Source organism: Mauremys mutica, chromosome 1 (genome assembly GCF_020497125.1).
Source record: "Mauremys mutica isolate MM-2020 ecotype Southern chromosome 1, ASM2049712v1, whole genome shotgun sequence".
Lineage (NCBI taxonomy): Eukaryota > Metazoa > Chordata > Testudines > Geoemydidae > Mauremys > Mauremys mutica.
The window spans coordinates 176,235,861-176,260,776 of NC_059072.1; the positions used below are offsets into that span (position 1 = coordinate 176,235,861).

General features: G+C 47.1%; 1 protein-coding gene across 1 annotated transcript in view; it reads left to right on the forward strand.

Annotated features, from left to right (window-relative positions):
* Window positions 1-13,230: 13,230 nt before the first annotated feature.
* CRYBG3 (crystallin beta-gamma domain containing 3) overlaps window positions 13,231-24,916 on the forward strand; it is a 132,910-nt gene continuing 121,224 nt past the window's right edge. The window contains exon 1 of the mRNA XM_045001952.1: window positions 13,231-13,481. Within this exon, the coding sequence (XP_044857887.1) occupies window positions 13,339-13,481 (143 nt within the window). The 5' untranslated portion in view covers window positions 13,231-13,338. The remainder of the gene's footprint in view (window positions 13,482-24,916) is intronic.

The window sequence follows — 24,916 nt, forward strand, 5'->3', positions numbered from 1 at the left end:
TCTTAATAACATGAGCCATTTCTAGCTGCCTCCTCTGTGCACCAAAACATTTAACAATAGCAGCTGACCATGCCTCTCTTCTTAAAACAACTTTCAGCTAATCAAATTGAGGAATAGTATGTTCTTCTTCGAGTGATTGCTCATATCCATTCCAATTAGGTGTGCGCGCGCCGCGTGCACGTTCGTCGGAAGACTTTTACCCTAGCAACACTCAATGGGTTGGCTGGGCGCCCCCTGGAGTGGCGCCACCATGGCCCCGGATATACCCCAGCCGACCCACCCACTCCTCAGTTCCTTCTTACTGCCCGTGTCGGTCGTTGGAACAGTGGAGTGCAGCTTAGCTGACCTCCACCTCCCTAGCATTCTCGTAGTTCTCGTTCTGTTTGTGTATATAGTTATAGATATAGTTGAAATTTAGATAATGTAGTTAATTATCAATTGTTAAGTTAGCAATTAGTAGATTTAGTCGGGTTCGGGGCTTAGCCCCTTCCCACACTGGGACCGGAGCACATGCCCGGCTTCCCGGGATTCAAGCCGTGCTCGGCTTGCCACAGGCCGATGCCCACAGGGGATCCGCACAACTCCTGTCTGAAGTGTCTCGGAGATTCGCACTTAACAGCTAAGTGCCCAATTTGCAAGTCCTTTAAGCCACGCACTAAAAAGGAGCGGGACATTAGGCTTAAACAGCTCCTTATGGAGGCGGCTCTCACCCCTCCGTCCTCGGCACCAAGCGCGGCCCCATCAGACTCAAGGAGCGCCTCATCGGCACCGGGTCGCACCGGTACGCCTAAGCCCTCTTGGCACCAGACATCGCCGGCACCGAAACCAGGCCTGAGGCACTCGCTCTCACCGAGAGCAAAAAAGACTAAGACCCCTGCTGCTCCGGCACCGCCCGACACGCGGCACGAGGGCAGGGCTCAGCTGCACCGCCCGGCGCCCGCTCCCGCCGCGGCACCTGCTAAGCTGACGCCGTCGACTCCGGTCCGACAAGGGCCGTCGAGTCCAGCACCTGTCTCCCCAGCACCCACCGTGGTTGAGCTTATCATACCATCCACGCCGGAGGTATGTGAAGTGGCTAAGGACCTGATCGCACTGACAGACCCGGCTCCGCCACCACCCCCGGCACCACCGGTGTGGGTGATTCAATCAATTGGGAAGCCGGCCCTCATTCGTCCAGCTTCTATCAGCGCACCTGAGCGGCACCGCTCTCGATCGCGGTCCCGCAGGCGATCCAGATCCCGGCACCGCTCTTGATCTTCGCGCCGCTTGCAGTCCCGGCACCGCTCCACCACACGGCGACGGTCTGACTCGTGGCACCGTTCTACGTCCCAGTTGCTGTCCTGCTACTCACGACACCGATCACGGTCTAGGCACCGCTCCCGGCACCGCTCACCTAGGAGCCGCTCACGGCACCGCTATTCCAGGTCTCGGTCGACCTCCCGGCACCGGGCCGGTCGCAGGTCCCGGTCTCGATCTCTGCACCGAGATTCTTCACGGCACCGGTCCCCCTTCCGTAGGAACACTAGGTCTGTGGGGACATCCGCCCAGGGCTTATCTGCTCCTCCATGGCCATCCAGGCATCCGTCGGTATCGTCCCAAGCGGGCAGTTACTACTCACAAGACCGCGATGCAGATGTGCCTGAGGGCCTGTCTCAGCAAGCCCATTCTCAAGCGCAGGGTGCTCAGCAGTGGCCCTTTTGGACACCATGGGCGTACCATCAGGCCCAAGGTGCCCCTCTGGTTCCCTCACGTGCTGCCTCATCGGAGCACCGGGCCCCAGAGGCCACGGTTAGTCATCCCCCACCGGCTGGCACAGACGACCAGTTGGCTCAAGCGTCCACCTCGCCGGCGCAGCTTGAGCAGGAACCACCACAGGACCAAGGGGAGGTACAGGACCCCCTTGTCCCCGGCGTCTCGTCCTCCTCCTCGCCGGACGAGGCAGTGGCAGGCACATCGGCCTCGAGCCCGCCTCCAATAGACCTCACGGCGCATCAGGACCTCCTCAGGAGAGTTGCCCTCAATATAAATCTGCAGGTGGAGGAGGTCCCAGAGGTTCAGGATCCCGTCGTCAGCATCATTATAGCTGACGCACCCACTAGGGTGGCTCTGCCCTTTATTAAAACTATACAAGCCAAGGCAGACACCTTGTGGCAGTCGCCGGCCTCCATTCCGCCAACGGCGAAGGGGGTCGAGCGTAAGTATATGGTACCATCCCGGGGGTATGAGTACCTGTATATACATCCTCCTCCTTCCTCCCTGGTGGTTCAGTCCGTCAATGAAAGGGAGCGCCATGGACAGCAAGCCCCGGCTCCGAAATCCAAGGAAGCCAGAAGGATGGACCTTCTAGGCCGGAAGGTGTATTTGGCGGGTGCCTTGCAACTCCGAGTAGCGAATCAGCAAGCTCTGCTGAGTCGCTACAACTATAACACCTGGGCGGAGATGAGCAAGTTCCAGGAGTTGCTTCCCCAAGACTCCCCCCAGGAATTCAAGGCCTTCCTGGAGGAAGGGAAGAAGGTGACCAGAACCTCCCTGCAGGCCTCCCTGGATGCGGCAGACTCCGCAGCCAGAACCTTAGCGTCCGGTATCACCATGAGGCATATTTCCTGGCTGCAGGCCTCCATTCTTCCGCTGGAACTCCAATATACCATCCAGGACTTACCCTTTGAGGGTAAGGGCCTATTTTCGGAAAAAACTGACACTAGACTCCAGAGCTTAAAGGACAACCGGGTCACTATGCGGAACCTGGGCATGCATACCCCCGTGACCCAGCGTCGCACTTTCCGCCCCCAGACCTTCTGTCCGTACTCTGTGCCTAGGCAGAGGCAGGATTCTGGCAGGCGCCGAGGGCGCGGTGGCCGCAGACGATATTCTGGTCCTCAAGCGGGTCAAAGCCGCGGCCCCTCCAAGCCACAGGCGGGTCCGAAGTCGTCCTTTTGAAGATGCGCCCGAGGACAGCATGCCACTCCCCGTTCGGGATCCTTTCCCTCCCTTCTCTAACCGCCTCTCTTACTTTTTCCCTGCGTGGTCCCACCTGACTTCGGACATCTGGGTCCTGCGCACCGTGAAGCAAGGATACCACCTCCAATTTGCTTCAATCCCGCCTTACCCCCCCCCCCCAGTCCCTCTTCAGGGCCCCCTCTCACGAGCAATTTCTCTTGCAAGAGGTCCAAACGCTCCTCGCCATCGGAGCGATAGAGGTGGTGCCAAAGGAGGAATGGGGCAAAGGGTTTTACTCACGTTACTTCCTGATCCCCAAGTCAAAAGGGGGTCTCAGGCCTATCCTGGGCCTACGGGGCCTCAACAAATTCCTGATAAAGTTAAAATTCCGGATGGTCTCCCTGGGGACCATTATCCCGTCCTTGGATCCCGGAGACTGGTATGCTGCCCTCGACATGAAGGACGCTTACTTTCACATAGCCATTTTTCCTCTGCACAGGAGATACCTCCGCTTTGTAGCGGACCATCGGCAGTTCCAATTTGCAGTCCTTCCCTTCGGCCTCTCCACAGCGCCTTGAGTATTCACGAAATGCATGGCGGTGATCGCCGCCCACCTCCGTCGTCAAGGGCTCCACGTGTACCCATACCTGGACAAATGGCTCATCAAGGGAGCCTCCCAGGAGCAAGTGAGAGTACATATACGAGTGGCAAAGGACTTGTTTGCACGTCTTGGCCTAATGCTCAACGTGGACAAATCCACCCTGGTCCCCACTCAAAGGCTGGACTTTATAGGAGCTACCTTGGATTCCACTCTGGCCAAAGCCTGTCTGCCTCAGCCACGATTCCTGGCAATGTCCGCAATCATCCGCAACCTGCAGGCCTTTCCCACGACCTCGGTCCGCACTTGCCTCGGTCTCCTAGGCCACATGGCGGCATGTACATACGTCACCAAGTTCACCAGGCTCCGCCTCCGCCCGCTTCAAACATGGCTCCATTCTGTGTACCGTCCGGGCAGGGACGTGATGGACACGTTAGTCACCATCCCGCCGAGTACACTGCGCTCCCTCGACTGGTGGCTGAACCCCTCCATGGTGTGTGCGGGGTTACCGTTCCACCCACCGCAGCCCACCCTGTCTCTGACGACAGATGCGTCATCCCTCGGCTGGGGAGCCCACCTCGGTCGCCTGCGCACCCAAGGCCTGTGGTCATCAGAGGAGCTCTCTCTCCACATAAATGTCCGAGAGCTCAGAGCGGTCCGCCTGGCATGCCACGCATTCCGCAAGCTTCTGTATGGCCGTTGTGTCTCTGTGTTTACAGACAACACAACGGCCATGTATTACATAAACAAGCAGGGAGGGACCCGGTCTTCCCCTCTTTGCCTCGAAGCCATCAATCTATGGGAATTTTGCATAGCTCATGTGATGGACCTGGTGGCATCCTTTCTCCCGGGAGTTCGGAACACTCTCGCGGATCAGCTGAGCAGATCCTTCCTGTGTCACGAGTGGTCCATAAGACCAGACATTATCCATGCAATCTTCCACAAGTGGGGCTTTCCCCAGGTGGACCTATTCGCCTCTCGCGCGAACAGGAAGTGCCAAGTGTTCTGCTCTTTCCAGGGTCACTCACCAGGCTCGATCTCGGATGCATTCCTCATTCCGTGGAAGCACCAGCTGCTTTATGCATTCCCTCCGTTCCCGCTGGTGCACAAGGTTCTGTTAAAACTACGGCAGGACAGGGCACATCTAATACTGATTGCCCCAGCGTGGCCCAGGCAGCCCTGGTACACCACGCTCCTCAGCCTCTCCGTAGCCACACTGATCACCCTCCCCCTCTGCCCAGACCTTATAACTCAGGAGCACAGCAGTCTCCGTCACCCGGACCTTCCAGTCCTCCACCTCATGGCGTGGCTCCTCCGTGGCTAGACACCTCGGAGTTGCATTGTTCCGCCCCTGTGCAGCACGTTCTGCTCAGTAGTAGGAAACCTTCCACTCGGTCCACATATTCGGCCAAATGGAAGCGTTTCTCAGCCTGGTGTGCTTCACAGGCTCTTACTCCTTCGGGGACCCCCATTCCAGTCATTCTGGACTACATCTGGCAGCTTAAGCAGCAGGGCCTTGCCATATCCTCCCTGAAAGTCCACTTGGCGGCCATATCTGCTTTCCATCCTGGAGAGGCTGGTCACTCTGTGTTCTCTCACCCGGTGGTCGCTAGATTTAGGAAGGGACTGGAACGCCTCTACCCTCAAGTTCGTCGTCCTGCCCCCACCTGGGACCTCAACCTGGTATTAAACAAGCTTATGGGTCCCCCCTTTGAGCCACTGGCAACCTGCTCTCTACTGTACCTATCATGGAAGACAGTTTTTTCTGGTGGCCATCACTTCGGCCAGGCGGGTCTCCGAACTTCGAGCACTCACTGTAGACCCCCCTTACACTGTCTTTCATAAGGACAAGGTTCAGTTGCGGCCACATCCTGCCTTTCTCCCTAAGGTGGTTTCGGCCTTCCATACTAATCAGGACATCTTCCTCCCAGTTTTCTTCCCTAAACCTCATTCCTCCCCGTGGGAGCAGCGGTTACACTCCTTAGATGTCCGCAGGGCGCTTGCATTTTACATTGACCACACAAGGCCCTTCCGTAAATCCCCCCAGCTTTTCGTGGCAGTGGCGGACCGTATGAAAGGTCTCCCCGTCTCAGCACAGAGGATCTCCTCTTGGCTAACAGCGTGCATACGCACATGCTATGACTTGGCCCATGTCCCAGCGGGCCACCTCACTGCCCATTCTACCAGGGCTCAGGCTTCCTCTGCCGCGTTTCTGGCACACGTTCCGATCCAGGAGATATGCCATGCGGCGACCTGGTCTTCGGTCCACACGTTTGCTGCCCGCTATGCTCTAGTCCAGCAATCTAGAGACGACGCGGCCTTCGGCTCAGCGGTTTTGCATTCCGCCATGTCTCTCTCCGACCCCACCGCCTAGGTAAGGCTTGGGAATCACCTAACTGGAATGGATATGAGCAATCACTCGAAGAAGAAAAGATGGTTACTCACTGTTGTAACTGTTGTTCTTTGAGATGTGTTGCTCATATCCATTCCAAATCCACCCTCCTTCCCCACTGTCGGAGTAGCCGGCAAGAAGGAACTGAGGAGTGGGTGGGTCGGCTGGGGTATATATCCGGGGCCATGGTGGCGCCACTCCAGGGGGCGCCCAGCCGACCCACTGAGTGTTGCTAGGGTAAAAGTCTTCCGACGAACGTGCACGCAGCGCGCGCACACCTAACTGGAATGGATATGAGCAATACATCTCAAAGAACAACAGTTACAACGGTGAGTAACCGTCTTTTTGTAGTTAAAGGACCCCAGAAATTGTTGTGAAGCTGGGTGCTGCATACTCAACAATATAAATTTAAAACAGGGCGGGGAGGAGGGAGGAGAATGATCCAATCAACATAACTTCATAGCCAAATAGTTTATACCCTAAAAATCTTTGCAAGTAAACTTAATATATAAAGTATGTACATTTGAGATCTGAACTTTAATCAGTTTTATTATACACATTCATTCTGCAATGAGCACATGGGTTTGAAATCATAATGTAACATAATATATATAGTTATTTCAGCATCCAGAAGAGTGATTATACGTTACCTAGCCAAAAATGGATGGAAGTGGTTACATGAGATTCTGTTTTCACACTTGTGGTCTCATTCTAGATGTTAGAAACCTTGTCATTATACACTGTACTGCAGAGAGGACAAATAAGAGGTGCCTCATGGACCACCCAATAATAAAATAAATAAATCTCAGATTTGTGATACTTTTACCCATGAGTGCATTTTCTGAAGAGAATCAAGAAGTATGGCTGGCAATATTCATGCTAAATCTATTGATCAGTATATTTCTTGATTTAGGAAATAAAAAGCAAAGAGGTTTTGTTTTTTTGTTTTTAAGGTAATAAAATACATCAGATATTTAAATGAAAAAGAAAACTAAACTGTACATACATTTAGGATGACTATACTTAAAACTATAAGATCAATTCGTAATGTATTAGCCCAGAAAGAAATACCCTTGTGGAGGGATGTTTTGGTACCGTCTAGTTGCTATGATGTTTGCAAGGAAAATGTTAAAATTATGGATTTAAGGCCTATATTATACAATAGTGATAATTAGACAAATCAAACAATCTAAATGCAGTTTTAAAAATCATAAATCAGTACATAAAATTTTCTTTCCTTCTTTCTCTTAAACTAAGCAAAACAATTTACTAAAACATTTTAAAGGGCCTGTAAAAGGAGAGAGATTCTGAAAGCACAATCAGTTAAAATGTCACCATCTGTTCACATTGAAGAAACAAAAAGGAGGGACGTTTTCCTGGAGTGCAAGCCATTATATTTTGAATGGCAGCAGAAAATAACAGATTGTGGAGTGGATACAACTTTCTCTCTTACTTGAGGTAGTGACCCTAGTGAAAATTTTAGCAGGATGACCTGAGAAACTAAATGTAAACATCTGGGAGGCGACTGGGCCTGAAGTTCTCTGTTTCTGCGGTTCATGCTGAAACTGTTTTAATGAGTTTTTGCTACTTTGGGCAATATCATTTTACCTCATACTGGCCATACATGGCTATTGTAATTTGAGGCAGATGACAGTGTCCCTCTGCTTGGCTTGCGTGTGTTAGTAACATCTTTAATGTTAACAGCTGTGTTAATATGCTGTGCCACTTGCCACAGGGTAAATACGCATCCTAGGGCATAAGAGTAAACTTTCCCCTACATGGAAAATATAGATGGTTAAAGCTGGCTTGTTATAGCCAGGCATGCCTGTGTCTCTTATTTTATTTTTGTGCCTAATTTATTTATTTAGAACGCACTTGATGGCCAAAGACTGCTGGGTACCTGACAAGATAATAAATGTATTACAACTACAAAAGTAACACAGACCAGCTTTGGATAAATATAGTTTACAGTATGAGTAGAACACTTATCTGTGTGCCCCCAACCAGAACTGTCATTGCATATATGTTGATGTTGTTTCTGTTTCCTGCCCCTTGGAACAATGAAGAAAGGAAAAAACAGTGCCTAGATCTAAAATGAATTTGAGTGCAAAAAGTTACCAGAAGGGGACTAGAGTTTCAGATTAGTTTGGCTCTTTGTACCTTGTCCATTAGAGACCTGGTAGTCCACTGTGTTGCACTGCAGAGACTTCCCTGCCAAGTCAATGGTAAAGTTGACAGATTCTGGATGCAGGTACATCTTCTAACTGTCTGTGTCTCTGTGTGCAAACCACTTATCGTTTCATACTTAACTACTTCACAGTGTTGTTATTAGGATTAATTGATGATTGTTCAGACCTTTGAGGATATTGTGTACTCTATAAATACAGATTATTACTGGGTGTTTTTCAGTTCTTACAACTAAGAGATTTGAGGTTATGGCAGTGATGGAGTGGGGAAAGATTGTGGTGTACGAAATATGTACTTGTATGGAGAAGAAACTAGAATGTACTTAGGAAGAATCAGTCATGAAGACATTGTCTGATGATGTGGTGATTGTAACCAGAGAATAAAGATGAGGGTGGACTTTCTGGGGCATCAGCCAGCACTACGACCTACTCATGCAGTTTCATTTAATTGCTCTTTATAAACTGTTGCTTTTCTAATTTGTCTTCAGAATCTTAATTACTTTTATTCCAAACGCAAGAAGGATCCTCTCGCCCTAAGCCAAGAATTGACTTGAAACCACAAGGCCCGTCCATATGGGGATCTGTTATATTTTGTAGTAACATTGCTGGTAATCTGCCTGTAGCTAGCAAGAAAGAAGGCATTCTCAGTGTTGCTTCATTTTCCTCTATATTGGGCTGACAGTTCAAACGCAGCAGGACCCTTTATGGCAGTGGTTTTCAAACTGCGGGTTGCGACCCAGTACTGGGTCGCGAAATGTAAGGCACTGGATCGTGGCAGCTCTGGTCAGCGCCACCGACTGGGCCATTAAAAGTCCCGTCGGCAGTGCTGCCCGGCTAAGGCAGGCTAGTCCCTACCTGTTCTGACACCGCGCTGCGACCCAGAAGCAGCCAGCAGCAGGTCTGGCCCCTAGCTGGGGGTGGGGGGGCATGAGGCTCCATGCACTACCTCTGCACTCCCATTGGATGGTTCCTGGCCAATGGTAGCTGAGGGTGGGCGGTGCCTGAGGGCGAGAGTTGCGTGGAGCTGCTTGCGCACCACTGCCTAGAAGCCGGACCAGCTGCTGACCACTTCCAGGGTGCAGCACAGCCCCAGCCCTGAGTCCCCCCCAAACCCGGAGCCCCCTCCTGCACCTCAACCCTGGTCCCACCCCAGAGCCTGCACCCCCAGCCCAGAGCCCTGACCCCCTCCCATACCTCAACCCCCTGCCCCAGCCCAGAGCCCCCTCCCACAAACTGAACTCCTCATTCCTGGCTCCACCCCACAGCCCTCACCCCTGCACCCCAACCCTCTGCTCCAGCCCTGAACCCCTCCCGCACTCCAACCCCCTCATCCCCAGCTCTGTTGGGTCACGGGCCTGAACAATTTTCTTCAACTGGGTCACCAGAAAAAAAAGTTTGAAAACCATTGCTTTATGGGGAAGGCTTAACTTCTGGGCTTGGTTTTGGGCTTCTTTTAACAGCAGCACCTCCATGTTGGAAACATCTGCAAAATAACTGCAGTAACCTCTGGGGAAGGTGGCTGACTGGCCTTCCAGCTGCTAGGAAATGGTTTGTTCCTTAAGTGTCTGAATCTTCAAAATGAGTTCAGGATAAATACTAACACCCTGAATAAGGCTTGTTTAACAGAGGCTTTTTACAGTAACTCTACGTGAGAGGTAGAGCTGGCTTTTGTGAGAAACAGTGGGCCAAGGAAGAGACTCTGTGAGACAGTCCCAATTTTGACATGAGTTGCTGAGTGCAATGATCAGCACTCTGTGAAATCTTACATACTTGCTAGATGACCTCCTTTGGCTGGAACTGCCCTGGGTTTTTAAACTTAGTTCTTGGGACTCTGAGACATGGCCAGTGGCACAGGCAGTTGGTCAAGAATTTTGTAAAGCTGAGATCCTGCTTAAGATGTTGCTGTGTGTAGCAGACTGACCTCAGCATGTGGCTTTGAACTTCTTCTTCCAGCTCTCTCTCCCAGCTTCCCTGTGTGTTTAAATACCTGTAAGAGAGATTGAGGCAGGAATCAAGATTGTTCAGTCCCAGACTGTCTCCCTGCTGATGATTCGGCAGATGGGCTAGACTACAAACTTAATCTCCACCATATATGTGGCCAGCAAAGCAGGAGTATCAGCTTCTGCAAAGCTGCAGTCAACAAGGTAGAGGGGAGGATAGTGATGGGAATCAATGGGTGCTGTGACACAGAAAGAGGACATAATCAAAGGGAGAGAGAAGGGGACATTACAAAAATGGCTAAAATGCGGGGACACAAAAAAGGAGGTTCACAAATAAGTTGAGGTATGTAGTTAGAAAGGAAGGAGAAAAAGCCATTGCGAGGAGGAAGAGGGAAGGATGGTTTTGCACATAAGGCACTGAACTGGGCTGTAGGAGATCTGAGTTCAGTTCCAGAGTCTACTGTGGACTTCCACTGTGACTTAGGGTGAGTCATTACATTTTTCTTGTGCCTCAGTTGTATATCTGTCAAATGTGGATGATATTTCTTTGCATCAGAGGTAGGGCTTCTGATTTTAGGTTTTAAGTGACAAACATCAATAAAACACCCCCGATTTAAATAAATACATAAATTAAAAGAAGTGTATCCAATAAATATGGAAAAAACACCAAAAATGAACATTTGTTTCTGAAGACTTGTATACATGAAGCAGTAATGTGGACTACGGGGTCTGTGTGTGTAATTTCTATAGCACACTAGTGTATTGAACATTAAATGGTCTGTGTAGGCCCTACTGGTGTGCATTAAAGGTTCCCTAGTGCTGTTTGAAACAGTACTACATTAAAACACACTGGGGACTAATACAAAGAGATTACTCATTATTGTAACGAATAGTGTATACAATATACATTACGCATTACAGGATATACAAAGAGTCTCCAACCCCCACAATTTTTGGACATCTACCTAAAACTCAAAAATTGCTAAAAAATAAACCCCAACAAATTAAGTTAATAAACTCTGAAAAACAGAAGCCTTAATCATAGGGTGTTGTCAGGTTGTGCTCACTAATTTTGTTGAGGTGCTCTGATACTATAGTGAGAGGAAGGTCGTAATATGAGAGAGAGAGAAGGGGAGGGAAGCCCCACAACCCACCCACTCCCATCAGGAGAGATTCATAGATTCTAAGGCCAGAAGGGATCATTGTGATCAACTAATTCAGCGGTTCTCAACCTGCGGCCCGTGGGCCTTTTGCGGTCCAATCGCACACAGCTCCGGCCCATGTGACATCCTCAGGGCCATACAGATAGTATATATATTGTGTGGATATGGTCCACATAACACACACAGCTGCATATGCAGCCCACTATAGTAAATAGGTTGAAAACCATTGATCTAGTCTGACCTGTATAAGCAGGCTATAAAACTTCCCCAAAACTACAGCAGATCTTTGAACTATTTTTTTTAATTTTTATTTTAAAATTGCCAATGATGGAGAATCCACCACAAGGGTTGGAAAATTATTCCAGTGGTTAATTATCCTCACTGTTAAAAATGTACTCCAGTCTGAATTTTTCTAGCTTCAACTTCTAGCCATTGGATCTTGGTAATACCTTTCTAGTCTGCTAGACTGAAGAGCTCATTATCAATGGTCTCTATTTGTACTAACAGTGATCAGGTCACCCCTTAACTTTGTTTGTTATGCTAGATAGATTGTGTTCTTTGAGTCTATCACCGAGGCATGTTTTCTAATCCTTTAGGATGCTACATGATACATCCTTCCCTTAAAATGGAAGAAAAAAATATTAAAAACTGTACACAGTTTCTTATTTTGAAGTGAATGTGCTCCTACTCTGTTTCAGCCTAAATGCTGCAACCTTGTATTTAGTGTAGGAGCCTGAAAGTATTGACTAGAGACAAAGAGTGACATTGAATACTGTAGTTCCCATTATCAAAATCCAAGTTAAGTGCAAAAGTAGGCAAATAGTAAAAACTGGACTAGATTTAAAGAATTCCTTCATTGTTGATAATTTCAGGAATCTTCAAAATCCTCAAGACTCTCTTCTTCCTGTTTGCCTTTTGCCTCCTCCTGTTAATCTTCACTTCTGATCTGTTCCCTGATGTTGTTCCTGCAAATTACACCATACTAAATAAAGCGAAAAGCCCAACCAGTAGGAACTAACAAAATGTGTGCATAAGTTTATTTTGATTTTCAATACTTCTTTTCTCTGGCCATTTGTCTTGTTTATTTAGTTTGTATTGCAAGCTCGTTAGGGCAGGGACTGTCCCTTACTGTGTTTATATAGTGCATAGTCCAATGGGGCTCTGATCTTGGTGTCAAGACAAAGGCAACTCTAGGAATTACTGTGCTATAAGTAATAACCTTGAAACTTTTCTTCCTGTAACTTTCAACCGTAGTTGTTCATCTCATACTGTTCTGTCTAATTTAGATTATAAATACTTGTGTCTTTACATGTCTGTAAATGTTAATAATCTGCATCCTTTCTGTGCTTCATACCTGAACCTTTTGTTTCTCATCTTTTGCCATAAATCTAATTTAGACTGTAAACTTCTGGGGGAGAAGGTCTAGTATTTGCTTGTTACGGAGTGTCAAGCTTTACTAATGCCTGGAGCATGTACAAGGCAAATAATTAAAGACAACAGAGTCTGCCCTAAAGCATGGGCCCATCTCCTGGGTCTGTGCCAGTAGTAGAACACAGAACATTTAAGCCGGGACTGTTTTAAACTAATGCCCGTCTTGCTCTGGTGCAAAGTGAATCAAGGTGCTCCAGTGGCATGTGCTACAACCAAACACTGTGCGTGTGTGCAGTGGCGGTTCTGATTTATTAACATGGTCGCCTGGGGAAGGCAAGACTCAACTCAAGCAACCTGAAGTTCCTGGCTAACCCGCCGGCAGGGGCTGGAGAGGAAGCGGCCCGGGGGAGGAGAAATGGGTGGCGCTGCAGCGGCCCGGGCTGCTGATGGGCTGCGGGGGAGAGGGCGGGCCCCTGGCCGGCCGTGGCGGCTCCGCCTTGCGGGGCGGGCGGCAGGGAGCCGTGCAGCGGCGCTTGTGTCTCGGCGGCGGCTGGGGGGACGGGGCAGGTCAGTGCGGCCGCCTGTGCGCTTCCCTTGTGCAGCTCCCCGCGTCGCTTCCCCTCTGCGATTATGGACGGGTAGGAACTAGGCGGTGCGGTGCGGTGCGGTGCTGCTGGGAGGCGGCGAAGGGATCCCGCCCTGCCCCTGCCCCGAGCCATCGACGCCGCTTCCCCTTCTCACTCTGCCGGAGATGTCGGGCTGGGGCAGCCGGAGGAGAACCGGCTCCTCCTGGCACAGCAGCTTCTCCAGGTTCTTCACCAAGAGCCCTCCCCGGGCCAAGGAGGAGCAGGAGGAAGGGGACAGGGCGCACCTCCAGGAGCCGGCCACGCACAGGTAGGCACGCAGTCGCGTCAGGGAGCGGGGGGAACTTGTTGGGAACTTGCCTGCCTCAGCCTGGCTTTCTGGATTGCGTTTTTCTTCCTCTCTCTCTTTGATCTGGAGGGATACGCTGAAGATCTCTAGTACGCCCCACCTTCTGAGACTCGGAGCCCCATTGAATCCACTTTCATTTCTGGCCCCCTCCAGCACTGCACAGTGTAATGGGAAACAGTTGCCAGCCAAACTCTTGGAACAGGTTGAGAAGCAGAAGTCAGTGGCTACGTGCCAATTGCCAAGGGCAGCTGGGGCGCTTCCAGATATTACAACACTAAAAAGGAGGGGAGGCTGTTGTTGTTTATTATTCTGAGCAGCTTGGAGAGGGTGTGTGTGTGGATTGTGAAGTTTAACTCCAGCTTGGGTTACAAGAGAGAGAAGTTATTGGGACCCCTCCCTCTGTTGATCCTCAACCCAGCAGCCTCCCGAAGAGCAGGTAATGTCATTCTGAGGAAGGGTATCAAGCTGTGACAGTTTCACTGAGTGTGGCACTATGAACCTCACCTTGCCAAAATCTCCATAAAACAGCAGGATGCTTTAAAAATCGCTTTGAAATCAATGTCAGATGAGTACATTTCAATCCATGAAAGTAAGGATTGACTGCTCTGATACAAAGAGAATTGAAGGCGGTAGTCGGATGGGCTGATGGAAACTATGTAAGTATAACACTGGGACAAATTAGTGCATGGAGAAACGAAGCCACTTTTAAGTGTCTCACTGGGGAATAAAGCAATATAGAGTTGCAGATTCATTTTCTGTTAGCCAGAACACCATCCTTAAAGTGAATGTACCTGCCTAGTCAGTCTCAAGTGCCACCCCCTCCCCCGAGTTATTTTCAAGAATGAATTGTGGAAGGGAAACAGACTTGACAGGAAGACTCTCCACAGGACAAGAAGCGATGCTTCTTGAAATTTAGCGTCTGACTAGCTCTGAGACATGCAATTTTTATAATTTCTGAGATGAGCCTGAACTGCAAGGTTTAGACCTGCACCTCCGATGATCAGGTGGTGACTGGATCGAGAGTTTTACTTTTGGCCTGCTCTGTTTCTGTATAAATGTATCTGTATCCTATCAACCTGCCTTTTCCCCTCTTACTGTAAATAAACTGCATCAAAATTGCTAACATTCATTTAAATGCTTGGTTTTGGGGTTACTCAGACCAGAAAAATACTGTTCAAACTTTCTTAACATTGCAAATAGAAAATAGTTTCTGACAATCAGTGTCTCTGGGGTTTTTTGGTAATTTTCTTCCAAACGGTTATAACCCCTTTCTTGGAAGCTGAAAGGTTGCTATATAGGGTATAGGATTTGTTTTTAAAGTTTATACTATTATAGCTTTCTCTTTCTGTGTTATAAATCATATGCTACTGCAATACAAATGCTAATAGTATGTTCATATGTTAATATGAAATATGTGACCTACAGTTACAATCCTAAGCAGTGCCAAAGATACAGAAGTCCAAGTACCTGGTTCAATGGTATTCAGTGACTAATTTATAAGTAGTACAGGAACGGCATGGACTAAATAGAGAGAAGTGAGCAGAGTGATCTGCCTTAGGAGAGTGCCTATCAAACTGAAAAGTAAGATCTACAAGACTGTAATTAGGCCTGCACTTTTGTATGACTCTGACTGCAGGGCACTGAGGAAGAGACAGGAGGAGATCTTGAATACAGGGGGAATTATAATGTTACGGTAGATGCTGGCAGTTACAAGGATGGACCATGTTCAGAATGAATGAATTAGGGGAAGTGTGAAGGTGGTACCAATTATAGACAAGCAGAACGAGTCCAGGCTTAGTTGGGTTTGGACATGTGAAAAGAAGATATGGAAGAATATATAAAACACAGGGTGTTAAACTTCAAAGTGAGGCGTAAGAGAATGGTTGGAAGGCCCAATACTAGATGGATGGATGTCATAGAAAAGGATTTGAATAGCTTTGGAGTTTCTGAGGAACTGCTTTAAGATCGACTGGAATGGAGGAGGACTGGAAGATCCAACCCCATATACATGGGACTAAGGCTACAAGAAATAGAAGTATTAACAGTAGAAAGCAGGTTATTAATGTGTCACAATGAAGTAAGATCTGAGACCTCTACTTGGTTTCTGATTTCTGGCCACTGTCCTCAGGAGATTGAAAAAGGAGAAAAGAAAACTGTGTGCCGTATATACTCGTTCATAAGCTGAATTTTTTTAGTAAAAAGGGAAGCACCAGAGATGGGGGTCGGCTTATGAAAGGGTATAGCGAGGGAGAGGTGGGACACAGCCCCTCCCCCCAACAGAGGGAGCAAGGAGAGGCAGCACAGCCGGCGGGGCCAGAAGGGAAGAGGTGGGTCCACAGTCTCTCCACTTCTGGCCATGCTGCTCTCCCCCTAGCCTCCGAAGCAACTGCAGCTCCGGGGCTGGCAGGCTTCAGCCGTGCCACTCGGCCCCACCCCCCAGAGCAGGCTGCAGCCGCGCCGCCCGGCTTATGAATGGGTCATAAAATTTTTCCATTTTTACTTATCCATCTTGGGTGGATCGGCTTATAAACAAACCAGATTATGATTGAGTATATACGGTAGTTTTCTTATGCAAAGATGCATGGAGTATCATGTTTGACACTGCTCAGCTGGGGTCTCTTGTGGTTACCAAACTTGTCAGATGATCAGCTTTTTTCTATATCAGACCTTTTTAATTTAATATATGGGTTTTAAATTTGGTGTTTCAGGAACGATATTGATATGCATTGAAATAGAGAAAATGCTGATCAATCCAATGAGCTGGTGGATATCTAAGTAATTCTTGTTAAAGATGTGGATTTCAGTTTCCTCAGAACTCTTTCTTCTCCAGCTTACTGGGAGTGTGTGGTGGATGAGATCATCTCTAATTAAAAGTGCAGTTTGCACTACTGTCTTGAATGGGTTAACTTAAAGTTCCTCTGGATGCGTAGTGATTAAAGCGGTTCTTAAATGTCACTACAAAATGTTCAGTATTTGATGCATCACTGTATTGAATATTCCGAGTAGGCATGGCCCCATTGGCATTTCATTAATGTGACCTGGACTGGCAAAAAAAAATAAATATTCAGAACAATACTAGACTCAAAAGCATCTTTCTGGCTGCAGGGTGAGTTATTTCTGCCAGGAGAGATTAATGTAGAGCAATGGTCCCCAACCTTTTTCGTCTGGCGGGTGCCAGACGACGAGCCACGGAGAACCGTGGCAGCGGACGAGCATCCATCGAAATGCCGCTGACAAGCGACAACGTCAACAGGCGTCGCCGCCGAAATACTACCAACAAGCAGCGTCATCCAGGGGCAACGCCTCTGGATGACGCTGCTTGTTGGCGGCATTTCGGTGGATGCTTGTCCGCCGGCCAGTACGTGGGCGCACTTAGACGCCTTGGTGGGCTCCATGGCACCTGCGGGCACCACGTTGGGGACCCCTGATGTAGAGGGAAGAGGAACAGACTTGGAAAGTGAAAAGGCAACCAGAAGATGTCTAGTCAAGCTTCTTTTTGTCGGTGCTTTGGGGTAGTGATCAGTACTGATCTTTAGGGGCCATTAAGAACATGCTTCTTGTTATGGTCATTAGGGAACAGAAATATCCTAATTTGGATTCCTTCAGGCTGTCCCACCATAAACAGAAAGATGCCTGTGATGGTGGGGAGAATTCAGTTCAGTGATTTGGGAGTTTAAAAATGAGCTTTGTAGACTTAATTGAATGGTAGACCTCGCTCCATCTGATTGAAGAGTTGGGAGTCTGGGAACATGATAAAATTTGACCCATGATTTCAGTTCACGCAATCAAGAGCTTTTTATTGATTAGGTAGTCCACACAGATTTATTTTTTGTATGAGGCTTTTTGGCCTTCGTGTACAATTCTTTGTGTAGTAACCTGAGAGTCAGCTCTGACTTCTGTTGAAAGTGGAAGCATTGGTTAAGTTATGAAGAGTCCCATTTGGTTTGCTCAAGCTTTTTGTCTTGCTTGATTGCAGAGTATATGCTTGGAATGCTGAAGTTCTTGTATTTGGTTTCCACTGATGGCTTTCTTAATCAATTAACGTGATTGTGTACATTTACAACCATAGAGCTGGGAAGAGTGCCACAGGTTTCTCTGCCATTTTTATGTAGTGTGCTTCATAGTGTACAAAAATATATAATCCAGTAAAGTATGGAGAAAACGAAGGTTGCTTTATATGCATGTTTTTATTACATGGACTACATAAAGTAAATTGCAGAATGCTTCTTTCATGAAATATTAGGAAAATCTATAAAGCCAAATACTGTATAAAGCCAAGTTAGTTAATTTTGTACCACAAGTATCATTTTGAAATAAACTGGAATCGGGTCAAATTTAAAACATGTAGAAAGAAATCTTGATACTGAGAGAATGTAACTAGCCCTGAATTTAAGAAAGGGGAAGTAGTTCAAGTAAGAACAGGAATAAATACAGCAGTATGGCCTGCTGGGCCAAATTCATCCCTTGTGTATCTCCATTGACTGCTTATATCCTCTGTGGAGTTACATTAGGAATGAATCTGGCCAGTTGCAACTTTGAAAGCATAGAGAAAAAGAACTTGAGTGTATCCAAAACCAAAGACCTGATTGTTCCTAAAGCTTAGGCAACAACACTTCTATGGAGTCACTGAACTGCTGATTTTCCTTCCTCCCCTTCCTTCCCTCCCTCGGCCCAAGAACAAATGATGCCGAGGTTTCTACATCTGTTGCCAAGTGGCTTAGAGAAAACAAGTTTGGGGTTTGCCTTTTCAAGATTGGGTGGGTTTTTTACCTACCTGTGGCCTGTAGGTTTTTCTGTTTAACTCTGGGGTCACTTTTTTCCTTGGACCGTGCCCACCCCCACTCTCAGCATGGTGATGCAAATCCTGCCCCCTGCTGTCTTCGGAGCCTTTTTTAGACCAATAAGGCTGTTTTCTTTGAAATTTTCTGATCACTGTTAATAATGTTAATCAGCATCTTGTAATCTCATGAGCGCATCATTTGATTAATCGTTTTGATCAATAACGTATGCTTGAGATCAATTTTTAGATGTGATAAACATGAGCTGTGCTTGAAATGTCCTATGGAAAAATAACACATGCAGATTAGCAATTTGCTAAAAGCTCTGTGATGGAAAAAAGTGGAGCCACATCTTTAATGGAGCTACTATGCTTCTAGATAAAATTCTAAGAACTGGGAAGTACCTTTCATCTAGTGTGTGCCTGTATAAACATGTTTTTCAGAACCATTGCCTTTGGTACGTTGGTCGGGCTTCAAATATAGTGAACATTTTCTTTGCATCTTAACTTCAGCATCAACTTCCATCGAACTTGATCATTATGTTCTGCTAAGCTATTTGTTTTCAAAAATTATATATTAATTTTTATTAACACCAAAGTTATTGTCTCAGAGTCATCCAAATCCACAAAGTGGAAAAATCCTGTCCAATTTGCTATATTCCAGATAGAATCTTCTTTAATTTCAACATGTTTCTCTAGCCCTTCTGGTTGCAGATACAGCTCTGATCATGTAAATCGATGCACAGCTGATTCAGTTAGAAATGTTTGGTTTCTGTGGAATTATCCAACTTTAAAATAAATCGTGCTCAAAAGAAGCTTCTAGGTGGATGTGAAACTTGTCCTACCCAGTTATTCATCTTAACAGGGAGTTATAACCAAAACCTTCTTCAAAACACTTGCAGGCTACTAGTTATCTTTTGTCTCATTCAGCAAGTTTTATCCAGGAAATTTTCTTTTTCAGTGCATTATCATTCATTTGAACAGCTACCAAAAGAAGTGAACTAATTTGGGGCTGTTTTGGGTTTTGATTTTGAGGGCCTTTATACAAAGTTCTTTAGAATTGGAGGGGAAAAAAGCAAACACCCCAGTCAATTCTAACCTTTAATTTGGGTTTCAGGGGGCTTTTAATTAAATTATTGTGTCATTGCAACGGTGAACCGTGGTCAGTGGAAGCTGCGATTGGCTGAACCTGTGGATCGTGCAGATAAACAAACCATCCCGGCCCGCCAGCAGATTTCTCTGATGGGCCATATGCCAAAGGTTGCTGATCCCTGTTCTATACGATACCAGTCTCTGAAGAGAAGTCCCATGCAGTGATGTTATGTTCACCTTATGCATAAGATGTGCTTCCCAAAGTTACACCTGTAAAGCTATCTTTTATACCAGTGGTTTTCAAACATTTTATTTTTTCTGGGGACCCAACTGAAGAAAATTGTTGATGCCTGCGACCCAGCGGAGCTGGGAATGAGGGGTTTGGGGTGTGGGAGGGGGCTCAGGGCTGGGGCAGGGGGTTGGGGCACAGGGTTGGGGCACGGACTTACCTCCGGCAGCTGCTGGTCAGCGACGCAGCCGGAGTGCTAAGGCAGGCTTCCCGCCTCTCCTGGCACCGCGGAGCACTCTGCGTCCCGGACACAGCCAGCAGCAGGTCTGGCTCCCAGGCAGAGGTGCGCAAGTGGCTCTGTGTGGCTCTCACCTGCAGGCACCGGTGCTCAGGGTGGGGGCAGCACGCGGAGCCCCATCACCCCCCTGCCTAGAAGATGGACCTGCTGCTGGCTGCTTCTGGGGCACAGCGTGGTGTTGGAACAGGTAGGCACTAGCCTGCCTTAGCTGGGCAGCACCGCCGACAGGACATTTAACCTCCCTGTCAGCGGTACTGACCAGAGCCGTTAGGGTCCCTGGGTTCTGAGCAAGGCGACCCAGTGCCTTGCATGCCATGACCCAGTACTGGGTCGCAACCTGAACTTTGAAAAACACTGCTTTATACCAGTGGTCTCCAACATTTCTATGTACAGGATCACTTTTTGAATTTAAGATCAACCCAGGATCTGCCCCACCCTGCTCACTCCATTTTCCCCTCCCTCCGTTGCTCGCTCTCCCCCACCCTGACTCACTTTCACCGGGCTGGGGCAGGGGGTGGGGGTGCAGGCTCTGGGCTGGGGCCAAGGGGTTTGGAGTGTGGGAGGGGGTTGGGGTGCAGGAGTGAGGGGTGCAAGCTCTGAGAGGAAGTTTGGTTGCTGGGGTCATGTGGTCACACTGCACCTAATCTCATAGAATCTACAGGACATTTCATGAATTTTACTTTTTATTACTGTCGTTTGTGGTTTATAGATCCAAAATCCTTCAGGGATTATCACAAATCAGTGTAACAGTCTCAAGTGTGGGGTGTTCATTGGCTGAGCCTGGGGCAAGGAGTGTGGGGTGCAGGAGTGAGGGGTGCAAGCTCTGGGAGAGAGTTTGAGTGCAGGAGGGGGCGCCAGGCTGGGGCAGAGTGTTGGGGTGTAGGAGAGGGTGAGGGCTGTGGGTTCTGGGAGGGAGTTTGGTGCAGGAGGGGGCTCTGGGCTAGTGCAGAGGGTTGAGGTGCGGGAGGAGGTGTGAGGTGCAGGCTCTAGTTGGGTGGCGCTTACAACAGGTGGCTCCCAGCCAGCGGCGCAGCAGAGCTTAGGCAGGTTGCCTGCCTGCCGTTGCCCCACGCCGCTCCTGGAAGCGGCTGGCTGCTGGCACGTCTCTGTGGCCCCTGGCGGGGAGGGAGGCAGCAGGTCTCCATGCAGTGCCCACGCCTGCAACGCTGCCCCCGCAGCTCGCATTGGCCATTTCCCAGCCCACGGGAGCTGAAGGGACAATGCTGGGGGCAGGGCCAGTGTGCAGAGCTGCCTTCCTCTCCCTCCCCACAGGGGCCGCAGAGACGTGCCAGCAGCCAGCCGCTTCCGGGAGCGGCGTGGGGCAATGGCAGACAGGCAGCCTTCCTGAGCCCTGTTGCGCTGCTGGACTTTTAGTGCCCTGGCGCTCACAATCGACTGGCAGAGGCTCCAGGATCAATCAGTCAATTGCGATCAACAGGTTGGTGACCACTACTTGTTTACCAGAAAACGGTACAATATACATCTTTTGAAACTGGATTTTGGTACCATGGTATACCCCTTTATCTTTGGTTCTGAACCTATGTATTTCAGGTTATGATTCACCCTTACCTTTGTTCTGAGCATATGCATTCCAGATACTAAAGGACATGAAAGCACCTCCTAGGTCTGTGTGGGTAACTTTCCTGTTGCCATGAAGCAGTAATCATCTGTCCTGATACTGACAGTCCTATCTTCTCAAGCCAAGGCTTACTTCAGCTAATGCAAGAAGTTATGGGATACTTAGCATAAGTGTGATTATATCAAAGGTACAGGCCAATCTGGGCTATATAGCTACTATACTACTGCTTAATAATATGTATACTTAAATGCTTAAAATATATATTGTGGGTGATATTATCAGCATAATAAAAATGTATGCTAGCTAGCGTATGTTAGTCAACAATTGTCAGTGTTTATAAAGCACGTTTAATTGAGTAATTGTTAGAATTCCCTATATCTGAACTGCCAGGAATTGGAATGAGGTGTAATACATTTCATTAGAAATGATTTTCTTTTAAGTTGCTACCTTCTGGCTATCTTTGGCCCATATGCCAATTAAGACCTCTTTTAGAATGTCTTTGAACACATTCACCATCTGCCTGACAAGTCTTTCCCTTTACCGTACTAATAAAGAGCCTCTGCCCCTCCCCCCCCCCGGTAGAATATGATTTCAAAAATCTCATGTCCTTTGTGTGCTTATTTGTGTGCTACAAAAGAGATGATAGTTACGTGAAACCAGCAATGGTGAAGCTCCAATCATTTGGAATGTTTAAAATTAGACTTAACAAAGCAAAATGTATTATAGGGAACTCTATTAGCAGAAAAATAATAAAAATAAACTAAATTTAGTCCTGGGAGAATTCTGCACCACTGTGCAATGCAGAATTTGCCCAGAATTAATGTTCTGCATAGAATTTCATTTTTTCCTGCCACTAGCGGCTGCTGGACCTGGCAGGGACCGGCTACCCAGCCTGCAGCACGCTTGTGTGGGAGGTGCGGGCCCGCTGTGGTTTCTGAGTTAGCCAGCCCCTCTCAGTCACAGGGTGTGGCCAGGCCTCCCTGTGCAGCAGCTGCTGGAGCCAGCAAGATGTGCCCCATGGGAGAGGCAGGAGCAACAGCTGGGAGCTGCAGGGAGGGGCTGCTGCTTTCTGGAAGGGAAGACTGAGGGTAAGGGGGAGCCTTGCTTGTGAGAGGGCATGACTGGAGCTGTTCCAGCGGTGGCCGAACCTTTAAATTGTGCGTCCCCTCCCCCCCCCCCACTATCAGCAGGCACCGGTCGTCCCTGCTCGGTGGGACAGTAATGAAGCTGCCCCAGTCTGTGTCTGGGCTCTGGGGGGAAGGAGGGTGCGAGTGTCTGGCACTGCAGCTGTGCTCTGTGAGGGTGAGTGATAACCCTATGGGGGCAGGATGAAAAAATGAGACTTGATTAAAAGACTAGAGGGGCAGAGTTTTCTCCCACGATGTGCCCAGCTGGCACGTGAGACACACCCAGACTGATGTGCCCAACAAATGCATAACAGAGAAACAGGAACTAGGTTGTCATAGCGGTTTATTTAACTCTCTGCTCCTGGGGGAATCTTTTTTGTTTTCTGCATTGTTATAGACTTAGTTGCTGACAGGTATTGAAATAAATTATCAAAATAATTGAAACTGACGTGATTATATTGTGTTGTTTTGACAAATAAAATATGCAGAGTTTTAAAATATTGTGTGCAGAATTTTTATTTTTTTGGCATAGAATTCCCCCAGGAGTATAAATTGGTTCCTAGATTCTCGATCATGTGACTCTTTCCGGATTATGCAGGGAAAAAGTACAATTTTATATCTGGCAATAGTAACAGAGTCCCTGATTCAACAAGATGCTAGAAAGTGCATCAAGCAAGTAGGCATTGATTCACTGCTTCCAAGCTTTAACATCCAGTAGAGTAATGTAAGACATTTACTAGGGGAAATGTTATTGGCACGCTATTCACAAGGGTGCTATTTTTTAAATGCAACAAAACAATGTACTCTTTTCTGTTGTGAAAGTTAGCATAATTATTCCTTTCCTGGTGACCAGATTCAATGCTAGAATCAATATAAAATAGCTTCCAAAACATGCATGCATTCAGGGCTTCCAGGTTTTAAGTAAAAACTCACCAAAGTCGTCTTATCCACTGAAAGAAATAATGATAACTTAAAAATCAAGATTTTTTTGGAACCTCTTGCGAGTGTTTCTAATAACATTTAAGATTGTTAAAGCTGGAAGAAGGCTGAAAATCTGACGCTCCCTCCTTTATACTCTGTATACTTTTTGCACTTCATACACCTTGGGCATTAATATTAGTGTTCAGTATTGCACTTTCAGGTTTTCATAAAATAGAAATATGCTGTAGTGTTTAGATTACAAACACTGAAAGGGAATGTTTAAACTCAAACTTTTTCCATTGGCATTTCCTTTATAATATATTTGAATTTGTTACGTTTTATAAAATTGTTTTGATATAATCGAACTTGTGAGCCTAACTTCACTTGTGTTATGGAAACTTTAAAATTAGAATCACTCAGCAACAAGGTCATTCAGGGTCCTGCTGCTTTGCTGGCCAGGGGGCTTACTGTATTTAGTACTAAACTTTATGTATAGACAGTTTCGTGATGGGGGAAATGTATAGTGAATCATAGGTTGCAAATTATTACTTATGAGCACATGCAAAGCAAATGTCAGAAAAGTTTCCATTACAAATTAACTCTGTTTTAGCATCAGTTAAAAGCTGGAAAAATACCTGCCAATTTTATTTGTAATTGGGAAATGAATTATTATTATTATTATTATTTGGTTACTGTCATTTCATATTTTTTAAAATCTGTCTTTCCAGGTTCCCTGTATAAATTCTTTTTCTGGTTATTTTTACAAATACCACTATTGGGCCACAATCTTATAAACTGTATGTAGTCCCACTGAAGTCAGTACAACTATATATATGTATAAAGTTAAGAATACATGTAAATGTTTGCAGAATCAGGGCCTTAGTTTTCTCCTTTTTAAAATACTTGTATAATAGGTTCTGACTTCCTGTTTGATTCTGTTGTTGCAATTGTTTAAAACTTTACCTAATTTAAATAACCCAAACTCTGTTACTGACATTGCATCACAAGTATGTACAAGTAGATAATAGCATTCTCATTTGAGTAGCACATGGCAAATCTATATTAATGTTCGTTGCCATGCTTGACAGATGCCAGAAGAAAAACCTTGATGTAATCTGCTATAATCCCAGTGAACAATATTGAACTAGTCTCTGCACCAAAATGAAAATTTTCTCTCTCTGTTTCACAGCCTTTGTACTGCTGTTCAGTTCTCTTGCATGTAATGCAGATTAAGCTATTCAGTGAGGATGATCTTGGGCCCTCACATTTATTTCACTTAGTGCTAGAATTGAAATTTAAGGGTCATTGTCAGTCCAATTCTGAGTTTATTTTTAAAAAGAAGTTCCATAATACTTGATATAGCAATGATTGTC